General features: G+C 37.8%; 1 protein-coding gene across 3 annotated transcripts in view; it reads left to right on the top strand.

The window, feature by feature from the left end:
- SMARCAD1 (SWI/SNF-related, matrix-associated actin-dependent regulator of chromatin, subfamily a, containing DEAD/H box 1) overlaps positions 1–12,001 on the top strand; it is a 91,325-nt gene that overhangs the window by 28,301 nt on the left and 51,023 nt on the right. For all 3 annotated transcript variants that reach the window (XM_061164383.1, XM_061164385.1, XM_061164384.1), the window contains exons 4-5: positions 8,674–8,845; positions 11,792–11,858. In XM_061164383.1, coding sequence (XP_061020366.1) covers positions 8,674–8,845; positions 11,792–11,858 — 239 coding nt within the window. The remainder of the gene's footprint in view (positions 1–8,673; positions 8,846–11,791; positions 11,859–12,001) is intronic.

The following is a 12,001-nucleotide window of genomic DNA, read 5'->3' as shown; positions in this document are numbered from 1 at the left end:
CCCAATAAACTGTGAAAAATTCTGCAGGAGATGGGCATACCAGACACTTGACCTGCCTCTTGAGAAACCTGTAGGCAGGTCAGGAAGCAACAGAACTGGACATGGAACAACAGACTGGTTCCAAATAGGAAAAGGAGTACTTCAAGGCTGTATATTGTCACCCTGCTCATTTAACTTATATGCAGAGTACATCATGAGAAATGCTGGGCTGGAGGAAGCACAAGCTGGAATCAAGATTGCCAGGAGAAATATCAATAACCTCAGATATGCAGGTGACACCACCCTTATGGCAGAAAGTGAAGAAGAACTAAAGAGCCTCTTGATGAAAGTGAAAGAGGAGAGTGAAAAAGTTGGTTTAAAGCTCAACGTTCAGAAAACTAAGATCATGGCATCCGGTCCCATCACTTCATGGCAAATAGATGGGGAAAAAGTGACTGACTTTATTTTGGGGTCTCCAAAATCACTGCAGATGGTGATTGTAGCCATGAAATTAGAAGACGCTTACTTCCTTGGAAGGAAAGTTATGACCAACCTAGATAGCATATTAAAAAGCAGAGACATTACTTTGCCAACAAAGGTCCGTCTAGTCAAGGCTATGGTTTTTCCAATGGTCATGTATGGATGTGAGAGTTGGACTATAAAGAAAGCTGAGCGCTGAAGAATTGATGCTTTTGAACTGTGGTGTTGGAGAAGACTCTTGAGAGTCCCTTGGACTGCAAGGAAATCCAACCAGTCCATCCTAAAGGAGATCAGTCCTGTGTTTTCATTGGAAGGACTGATGCTAAAGCTGAAACTCCAATACTTTGGCCACCTGATGTGAAGAGCTGACTCATTTGAAAAGACTCTGATGTTGGGAAAGATTCAGGGCAGGAGGAGAAGGGGACGACAGAGGATGAGATGGTTGGATGGCATCACCGACTCAATATACATGGGTTTGGGTGGACTTCGTGCGTTGGTGTGGGACAGGGAGGCCTGCTCATGAGGTTGCAAAGAGTCAGACACGACTGAGCAACTGAACTGAACTGAACTAAATTGATGGGCCAAAGTTGAATTTGCAAGCCTGAAATTAGAATTCACCACTTCTTCAAGTAGCACCTTTTTAAAGGAATGGCATTTGGAAATCTGGGGGTGATGTGTGTTCTCTCTTTGCTGTTGGGTGAAACGGGATTGTCATTGCCCTTGCAGCAAGAATGGGCTAGGATATGAAAGAGAATGTTGTGGGGTTTTTGTTGTTGTTTTTAAAATCGTAAGCTTGTAATAATATATTTTCTTCTGACCTAATACTGTAAGACTCTCCCTTGCCTCTCCTCTGTATTTCCTTCTCTGATAGTGAGAATTCTGTTTCTACCAGTATCATTACATTTGCTAATTTGTTCAGTCACCCAGTGTACATATAATAGTTTCAGAATTGCTGTTGTCATACTGCTTGACTATTAAGCCCACTAAGAGTTTAAGATTTGTAAGTTTTATGCTGTCTTTAGGTGAAGGTGTATGGTTACAGTACTTAGATTATTTATTGAAATATTTCTTTGTTGTTCACTTTAAGTGTAGTTCAGTACGTTAATTTTTGTTTGTGTTCCTTTTCGGGTTTATTCCCCTTGTCCGTTTTTAGAAAAAATTTTACCTTCAAATATTTAAAATATTGACATGGTTCCAAAAGTCAAAACTCAACATAGAATGTGCTTAGAGAAGAATTGAAGTAGGAAATGACAACCCACTCCAGTATTCTTGCCTGGAAAATCCCATAGACAGAGGAGCCTGGCAGGCTGCAGTCCGTGGGGTTGCAAAGAGTTGGACACGACTGAGCATCTAAGCACAGAGAAGTATTAACTTCCTGTCCCTTCTCCTACCAGCGTCTTCCTCCTCCCACCTCAGAACTAACCAGTTAGTTTTTCATCATACTTTGGTTTTTTTTTTTATGTGTCTTTTTTTTCTTCTTTGCTACACAGAAGTTAGCACTCTGTATCTTGTGCTGTGTATGAATAAATAATATGTATGTACAGATGTATGTGTACATTTATTCTTTGTTTTATTAACTTCAGTTCAGTCTGTCAGTCATGTTCAACTGTTTGTGATCCTATGGACTGCAGCACTCCAGGCTTCCCTGTCCGACAACTCCTGGACTTTGCTCGACCTCATGTGCATTGAGTCGGTGACACCATCCAATCATCTCATCCTCTGTCATAGATGAGATATATTAACTTAGCAGTATGTATATATATCCTGGAAATCATGTAAGCTCATAAAAATCCTTATTGTTTTTCACAACTCTTTGGTAGTGTGCTGTTTTCCATAGTTACAGTCAGTTACAATCAATGCATGGGCCTTTTTAATTACCAGGGTTTCTTAACCTTGACACTGGTGGCGTTTTGGGCCAGGTGGTTCTTTGTTATGAGGGGCTGTCCTGTGTGCTCTAGAATGTTTAGCAGAATCCCTGACCTCTGCCAGTTAAATGCCAGTGGCCACCTCGGTAGGCAAGACAGTCAAAAATGTCTCCAACCAGTGCCAGTGTCCTCTCAGGGGAAAGCAGCCTCCCTTTGAGAACCACTGATGGAGAGAATTTTATTTTTGGGGGATGGTCTTGCTCCCTGTCTCCTGTATAGTGGTTCTAACCTCTGACCATAGTTCATCAGGCATTCTGTTTATCAGATCTAGTCCCTTAAATCTATTTCTCACTTCCACTGTATAATCAAAAGGGATCTGATATAGGTCATACCTAAATAGTCTAGTGGTTTTCCCTACTTTCTTCAATTTAAGTCTGAATTTGGCAGTAAGGAGTTCATGAACTGAGCCACAGTCAGCTCCCGGTCTTGTTTTTGCTGACTGTATAGAGCTTCTCCATCTTTGGCTGCAAATAGTATAATTAACCTGATTTCAGTGTTGACCATCTGGTGATGTCCATATGTAGAGTCTTCTCTTGTGTTGTTGGAAGAGGGTGTTTGCTATGACAGTGCCTTCTCTTGGCAAAACTCTATTACCCTTTGCCCTGCTTCATTCTGTACTCCAAGGGCAAATTTGCTTGGTGTTACTGCAGGTATTTCTTGACTTCCTACTTTTGCATAATGAAAAGGACATCTTTTTTGGGTGTTAGTTCTAGGTCTTGAAGGTCTTCATAGAACCATTCAACTTCTTCAGCATTACTGATCAGGGCGTAGACTTGAATTACTGTGATATTGAATGGCTTGTCATTTTTGAGATTGTATCCAAGTACTGCATTTCAGGCTCTTTTGTTCACAATGATAGCTACTCCATTTCTTCTAAGGGATTCTTGCCCACAGTAGTAGATATAATGGACATCTGAGTTAAATTCACCCATTCCAGTCCATTTTAGTTTGCTGACTCCTAAAATGTCAGTGTTCACTCTTGTCATCTCCTGTTTGACCACTTCCAATTTGTCTTGATTCATGGACCTAACATTCCAGGTTCCTATGCAATATTGCTCTTCACAATATCGGACCTTGCTTCCATCACCAGTCACATCCACAACTGGGTGGTGTTTTTGCTTTGGCTCCGTCTCTTCATTCTTTTTGGAGTTACTTCTCCACTGATCTCCAGTTGCATATTGAGCACCTACTGACCTGGGGAGTTCATCTTTCAGTGTCCTATGTTTTTGCCTTTTCGTGCTGTTCATGGGGTTCTCAAGGCAAGAATACTGAAGTGGCTTGCCATTCCGTTCTCCTGTGGACCACATTTTGTCAGAACTTGCCACCATGACCTGTCCATCTTGGGTGGCCCTGCATGGCATGGCTCACAGTTTCATTGAGTTAGACAAGGTTTCATGATTAGAGAATCTAATCCATGTGATTAGATTTTTTAGTTTCATGTGATTGTGGTTTTCAATCTGTCTGCCCTCTGATGGAGAAGGAAAAGAGGCTTATGGAAACTTCCTAATGGGAGAGACTGACTTAGAAGGAAATTAGGTCTTGTTCTGATGAGCGGGCCATGTTCAGTAAATCTTTAATGCAATTTTCTGTTCATGGGTGGAGCTATGGGATTTAAGGGACTAGATCTGATAGAGTGCCTGATGAACTACAGACACAGTTCCTCACGTTGTACAGGAGACCAGGATCAAGACCATCCCCAAGAAAAAGAAATGGAAAAAAGCAAAATGGCTGTCTCAGGAGGGCTTACAAATAGCTGTGAAAAGAAGTGAAAAGCAAAGGAGGAAAGGAAAGATATACCCATTTGAATGCAGAGTTCCAAAGAATAGCAAGGAGAGATAAGAAAGCCTTCCTCAGTGATCAGTGCAAAGAAATAGAGGAAAACAATAGAATGGGAAAGACTAGAGATCTCTTCAAGAAAATTAGAGATACCAAGGGAACTTTTCATGCAAAGATGGGCTCAATGAAGGACAGAAATGGTATGGACCTAATAGAAGTGGAAGATATTAAGAAGAGGTGGCAAAAATACACAGAAGAACTATACAAAAAAGATCTTCACGACCCAGATAATTATGACAGTGTGATCACTCACCTAGACCCAGACATCCTAGAACGTGAATTCAAATGGACCTTAGGAAGTATCAGTATGAATAAAGCTAGTGGAGGTGATGGAATTCCAGCTGAGCTATTTCAAATCCTAAAAGATGATACTGTGAAAGTACCGCACTCAATATGCCAGCAAATTTGGAAAACTCAGCAGTGATCACAGGACTGGAAAAGATAAGCAATCTATAGATTCAATGCAATCCCTATCAAGCTACCAACGGTATTTTTCACAGAACTAGAACAAATAATTTCACAATTTGTATGGAAATACAAAAAACATCGAATAGCCAAAGTAATCTTGAGAAAGAAGAATGCAACAGGAGGAATCAACCTGCCTGACCTCAGACTATACTACAAAGCCACAGTCATCAAGACAGTATGGTACTGGCACAAAGACAGTTTTCATTCCAATCCCAAAGAAAGGCATTGCCAAAGAATGCTCAAACTACTGCACAGTTGCACTGATCTCACATGCTAATAAAGTAATGCTCAAAATTCTTCAAGCCAGGCTTCAACAATATGTAAACTGTGAACTTCCAGATGTTCAAGCTGGTTTTAGAAAAGGCAGAAGAACCAGAGATCAAATTGCCAACATCTGCTGGATCATCAGAAAAGCAAGAGAGTTCCAAAAAACCTCTTACTGCTTTATTGTCTATGCCAAAGCCTTTGACTATGTGAATCACAATAAACTGTGGACAATTCTGAAAGAGATGGGAATACCAGACCACCTGCCCTGCCTCATGAGAAATCTGTATGCAAGTCAAGAAGCAACAGTTAAAAATGGAACAATGGTGTGATTCCAAATTGGGAAAGGAGTATGTCAAGGCTGTATATCGTCATCCTGCTTACTTAACTCATATGCAGAGTACATCATGAGAAATGCTGGGCTGGAGGAAGCACAAGCTGGAATCAAGATTGCTGGGAGAAATATCAGTAACCTCAGATATGCAGATGACACCACCCTTATGGCAGAAACTGAAGAAGAACTAAAGGGCCTCTTGATGAAAGTGAAAGGAGGGTGAAAAAGTTGGCTTAAAACTCAACATTCAGAAAACTAAAATCATGGCATCCAGTCCCATCACTTGATGGCAAATAGATGGGGAAACAGTATAACAGTGTCAGACTTTATTTTTGGGGTCTCCAAAAGCACTGCAGATGGTGACTGCAGCCATGAAATTAAAAGACACTTACTCCTTCGAAGAAAAGTTATGACCAACCTAGACAGCATATTAAAAAGCAGAGATACTACTTTTTCAGCAAAGGTCTGTCTAGTCAAGGCTATAGTTTTCCAGTAGTCATGTATGGATGTGAGAGTTGGACTATAAAGAATGCTGAGCACCAAGAATTGATGCTTTTGATCTGAGATGTTGGAGAAGACTCTTGAGATTCTCTTGGAATGCAAGAAGATCCAGCCAGTCCATCCTAAAGGAAATCAGTTTTGAATATTCATTTGAAAGGACTGATGTGAAAGCTGAAACTTCAATACTTTGGTCACCTGATGCAAAGAGCTGACTCATTTGAAAAGAGCCTGATTGTGGGAAAGATTGAAGGCGGGAGGAGAAGCTAAGGACAGGATGAGATGATTGGATGGCATCAACGACTCAGTGGATATAAGTTTGAGTAAACTCCAGGAGTTGGTGATGGACAGGGAGGCCTGGCGTGCTGCAGTCCATGCAGTCGCAAAGAGTTGGACCTGACTGAGTGACTGAACTGAACAGATAGAGATAGTAGAAACTCTGCCAATTAATTGATCGAAGTCTCTCCGGAAACATTAATAGATAAGAAGGAGCTGAAGATAGAATCCTTGATAATACTGGGATTCAAAAAAGTAAAAAAAGGAAGAAAGCCTTCTATACAGATTAAGGACAGGCTAAGAGGTAAAGGGAAAATCAGAAGTAATGATACTGCAGTACCCATGGATGAGGGTTGGGGGTGGGGCTGCATTTTCAAAGAACAACAGTGTTTTGAGACCACAGAAGAACAGAAAACTAATGAAAGATTTAGGGGTTTTGTTGTTGTTTTAAATCACATTTGACATTTTAGAGGATATTATTGCCCTTAGAACCATTACTCTGAGGCAGTGGGGCAGAAGATACATAACAGTAAGTTGAGAACCATATAAGAGATGAGGAAATAAAAATGCAATCTTGAACACATAGGATTGAAGGGAAGAGCTTAAAGAGATAGTAGACAGTTAATTCCTGTAGACATTAGGCCTGGAATCACTTAGCTGGGAGAGTGTGTGTAAACAGAAGGGAATAAATAACTTGATCTGAGACCAGATAAAAGAACACAAAATGGTCATTCTTGTTCTTTGAGATTTTTTCTTTTATTTTTAAAGCTTTGGTCGTACTCAAATAATAATTAATGAATATGTATATATACAACCTACATTTAATAATTCTTACTATTTTCCCATTGCATTATTTTTTTATTAGCTGAAGTATTTTAAAGTAAATAATAGATACCCCAACACTTCTCCCCTTAGTACTTGCTATGTATCCCACTTACATAAATACTACTATCAGTGAGCAGTTCTCTACATCATATAATCTCCAGTTTATATTTAGATTTCATGTGTTTTGTAGCTAGTTTTTCAAATCAGAATCCAAATAAGGAACATTGACTGTCCTGACTCTGAATTAACTATCCTTTGATCTTAAAATAGTACACTGCCCTCCCCTCTTTTTAAAGCATTTTAACTTACTGAAGAAGTCGAGTCTTTAGACAAAACAGACTTTTCTGGTTGCTTCTTCATGATTGTACTGAATTTATTTCTTTGTCTTTTATATCTCCTATAAATTGGACATTAAGTCGAAGGCTTGATAAGATTCATTGTCAGCATGAAAACTTCCTACATCAAGAGGCACATGAGTTTGTCCCACAGAATGGTGGTGAATCTGATCACTAGTTTAAGGGTGTGATGGTCAGACATCACATTTAAAGGACATTTAAAGTGGTTATACAGTGCAAAAATTGTAAAAGGATTCCAACCTGAAAGCTTCATTTTCTCAGTGAACTCAGGGAAAAACCAGTTAGGGAGTGTGAATGTAGTAAGTCAGAGTGAAAATTTAGAGTTGAGTATGTAAGAAATGAGAAATCTGAGTGTAATGGAAAGGGAGATACATGTAATTGTCTTCATTAAAGGAAGAGATTTATTTAATCTTGTTACTTTAGAGAAGTTTTTTAGAGCAAGGTTCAAGAAGTCAACCCAGAAGTTTGTTAAAATACATACTTCTGGTCCTTCACAGTCCATTTTTATATGTTTCAGGAGATTCTTGGGCATAACTGGTATCCTAACAGGTGCAGCTGAACTAAGTAAAGAGAAGTTACTAAAATGCAGGTCCTGGATATGTGTCTAAAAGAGCTGTCCAAGAACAGAATTAGCTGCATAGCAAAGTCTGCATTCTCTCGCACTGGGAATATACTTGACTATATTTCTATCTCTGATCTCTGTAACTTCTACCCACTTGTTAATACTTCTGCTTTCTGATCTTCAGAATGCTTACTGTGGTAGAAAATCAAAATTTCAAAATGAATTCTATTGTTTGGGAGAAACATGAATGAAATTTGGCTCACAGTGTCTTTTATATAAGATAAACATATGAACTGAAATGTAATGAGATTAAAGTTAGTCGCTGTTGGATGAAGCCTTGTATAAAACAAATGCTCCCTGTCTGTTAAAGAAGCGTTTTGTTCTTGGTAGACAGTCTAATATTGAATGGACCATATTGATTTTAACATTTTGATTCTGATCACCTAGTAGACCATGAAAATCCTTTTATATTTTTATTAGTGTATGCATGATAATTTTTCAGGAACAACATGACAACACCCATCTTTTATTCAGAGTACAGGTAAAAAAAGTAGGAAAGAGAAGATGGGTATGCAGTGGATGAGTATATTAATGAAATGGTTCAAGTTTTTGCTGTTCTTTTCTATCCTAGCCCAGAGAATTTGAAATATGTTCAAAGTATGCTGACTTTCGGAATGTATATTTATATGCACAACTGTACTGAAGTGGAAAAAAAAACAACTTGTTTTATTCTTTGATAGATACAGATTACATTTATTATTGAAAAGAACTGCAAATGTATTTTATATGTACACATATATACACCTATAATGAGATAACATTAGTAATACATTAAAATACTGTTTTTTTTCCCTCTGAAAATATTTTTAGTTCTGAGCCATCTGAAGATGAGGAGTCCCAAGGCCTTCCTACCATGGCCACTAGAAATAATAATGATATTTCAGAATTGGAAGACCTTTCGGAATTGGAAGACCTTAAAGATGCTAAACTTCAGACCCTGAAGGAACTTTTTCCACAAAGAAGTGACAGTGATTTACTTAAGGTTATACCCCTTTCTAGAAATTGGTTATTACAGCTGTAATGATGCTTAAAATGTCTCCTGTATCCAGTGCTGTATTCAGTAGATAGTCATTCTTCTAAAAATATCTTATGTTTGAAGATAATTCATTTAATAAAGGCAGATGCCAGAGATTTACTCGTTGAATCTTACATTAGGTGAGGTTTATTCACCTATAAGTAATATAATAACTTGAGCCTCTCTGTATCTCACATAGGTTGTGAAGGTTTTTGAGTTTGAATGGTTCTGAAATGGGGATAACTCTCTTCTCACAAGAAACATAGAAATATCCAGAGGCTTTTTTCCTTATTTTCCCCGTAATGACAAGGAGTTGCTTTTCACATTTAGTGCCATGTGACCAGGGATGCTAAACACGCTACAGTACCAAGAACACTCCTGTGTAACAGAGAGGAGTTCTGCCAATGGCACCCTTGCTGAGAAATATTGATTGAACTATAGAAATAAAATAAGTGGCTGTAGTTTTACTGTTACAGTTATCTATCTCTCTTTTTATAAGAGGAAATAAAAACTTACCGTTCAATTAAGTTGTAGATAGAGAATAAACCTCTGAATATTAGTAAATAGTTTATCCCTAGCTCTGCCACTTAGTATTTGAACGAGCTTCAGGGAATCATTTAATTACAGGTTCATAGGTTTTTCACCTTTGTTTTTATCACCACCATCCCTAGCATCTCTCTCCCAAGCTAAGCCATGGAAGGCACCATATCTCTATGGGCTGGGCAGGGAACTTTGAAGTGGTGGGTATTGATTGGCACATACCCTTTTTAAGAGAGGTAGCTGCTGCTTAGCTTTGATAGGCTATGACCATGTGAAATCAGTGACAGCCTGTTTTTATCAGATAATTCAGATTTTCAAATAAAGCTAAAAGGCTGAGTTTTTATTTGGTGTTGATCATCAACTTAAGAGGTTTATTGAGATATAGTTTAAATCTGTAAAGATCACCTGATTTTTTGGATTTTAGCATATTTACAGAGTTGTGCACCCATCACCATAATCTAATTTTAAAACATTTTAATCATTCCAAAAGGAAACCTTGTACCTATTAGCAGTCACTCCCCATTTCCTTTCCGTAGCCAACCACTAATCTCTCTCTCTATAGATTTGCCAATTATGGACATTTTGTGTCAGTGGGAACATACCATACGTGGTTTTTTCTCTTTTTTGATCATACAGCATTTAGGACCTTTGTTTCCCCAAGGAGGGATTGAACCAGTGCCTCCTGCAGTGGAAGCAGTCTTAACCCCTGGACCATCAGGAAAATCCCAATGTGATCTTTTATAACTGACTTCCTGTGCTTAGTATACAGTTTTGAAGTTCATTCATGTTGTATCATATTTCATTCCTTTTTATGGTAACTAAAGAAAGACAAAACCAAAAATACCATTCAAGTCAAACAGAACATGTCCGAAACAGAAGTGATCTAGGCCTGCTTGTTTGAACTTTTTTAAGTTTATATTATTTCCTTTGTTCTCTGATACATTTAGTATGAATCTTTCTTTTTCCCCCAAATCATTCTGATAACCTTCCTACTGTTAGCTAAGTGAAACTTGAATGGTATCTTGAGTCTACTTTTCCCCTGCAAGTAGTGTTACTTGCTTCCTGATGAGTTTTTTCCCCACAGGAAAGGAAGGAGAGAATGTAGCTCTAGTAGCAACACTGAAAGTATTGGAAAGAACATTCAACATAATAAACATGGTGGAGTATTAAAATATTCAACATAAATCACAGTTTCAAAATACTTTAGCTTGAGTGCCAATTTTTCATGTAGTTCAAGGGGATTTATTCCCTATAGAAGCATTTATCTCTAATTTTATAATTACAATGGTAAAGTTGAATTGCTACATAAACTTTGTGTGTTTATTTCACTAGTATTTGAAATTTGGGGAATTTAGCCTAACACTTGCTCCAAAGCAAAGCACTCCCTTGAACTAATCTGGATTTCAAGTGATCTCCCATCATTTTAAAAGATTTAAAGATAACATTTATGAATTACTCTTCAGAGGCTTTTAGACCCATATAAAATATTTCAAGGAGCTATGAAATATAAACTTAGTCCTACACTTGGTAAGAATATGCTTTGTCTATTTTGAAAATGAGGAAAGGCTTAGAAGATATCGGAGGATCCAAGAGGAAGAAAACTAGTATAGAAAAGAACATTATTTTTTTGTTTAGAGGCTTTTAATTTAATACAAAAATAGGTTATTTTTAAAATTAAGATCTTTTTAAAACAAATAACTCAGAAGTACAGGAAGCTATGGCAAGAGAAAAGTATGGGAGTTCTGAAATCTGAAAGTGTGAATTACGTAAGCTGTATAGTAATATGTTCTTGAATAAATTCAGGCAGTTTAATTTTTAGCAATTTAGAAATAGAGCGTATTTCAAGAGTCCTTTATCCCACTTGAAAAGTACTAGATTTAAAAAATAGTTCCAGAGCTTATTTTAAATGCCTATCAGTGCCTGTCCTTCCCTCCCTCCCTTCCCCTCTCCCTCTCTTCCTTTCCCTTCCCTTTTCCTCTCTTTCTCTCTCTCTCTCTCTTACACACACACACACACACACACCCACCCAGTACCTGGACTCACTCATAGGTAGGAAGTTTTTGAGACTTCAGGGCCCAGTCTTACCATTAAAATAACAAAAACCTTGAGTATACTGTACATATGTTGGCTATGTTTTATTTTTTCTTTTATAATGGTGATAATTAAATCCATTAAATTTTAAGATAGATAAATTGAGACTTTTTAGACAGACCAGATATCCCGAAAATTTATCATCTGACTTACTGAACTTAAGCTATTATGTAGCTGTTTCTCCACTTGTATATTTAATATGTTGGTTCTTAAATATTTGGTAAGTTTGTAAAATAATTCTTAAAGTCTTATTTTTAAAACAGTCTTTTCTCATTTTGTTAGTTGATTGACTCAACAAGCACTATGGACGGAGCAATCGCTGCTGCCTTGCTGATGTTCGGTGATGCAGGTAAGCCTGACTTGGTTTCAGGCCATGTTGAAGGTATACATATCTTCTCATTTTTATTGCTCATCAATTTACCAAGCTTCTTCATGAATTCTTACAGGAACCTTAGGAATTATTAATAGCTTCAGGGGTTTTAGATGAAAACA

The sequence above is a fragment of the Dama dama genome, chromosome 17 (genome assembly GCF_033118175.1).
Source record: "Dama dama isolate Ldn47 chromosome 17, ASM3311817v1, whole genome shotgun sequence".
In the NCBI taxonomy this organism is placed as follows: Eukaryota; Metazoa; Chordata; class Mammalia; order Artiodactyla; family Cervidae; genus Dama; species Dama dama.
This window is presented reverse-complemented; position numbering and strand designations above follow the sequence as displayed.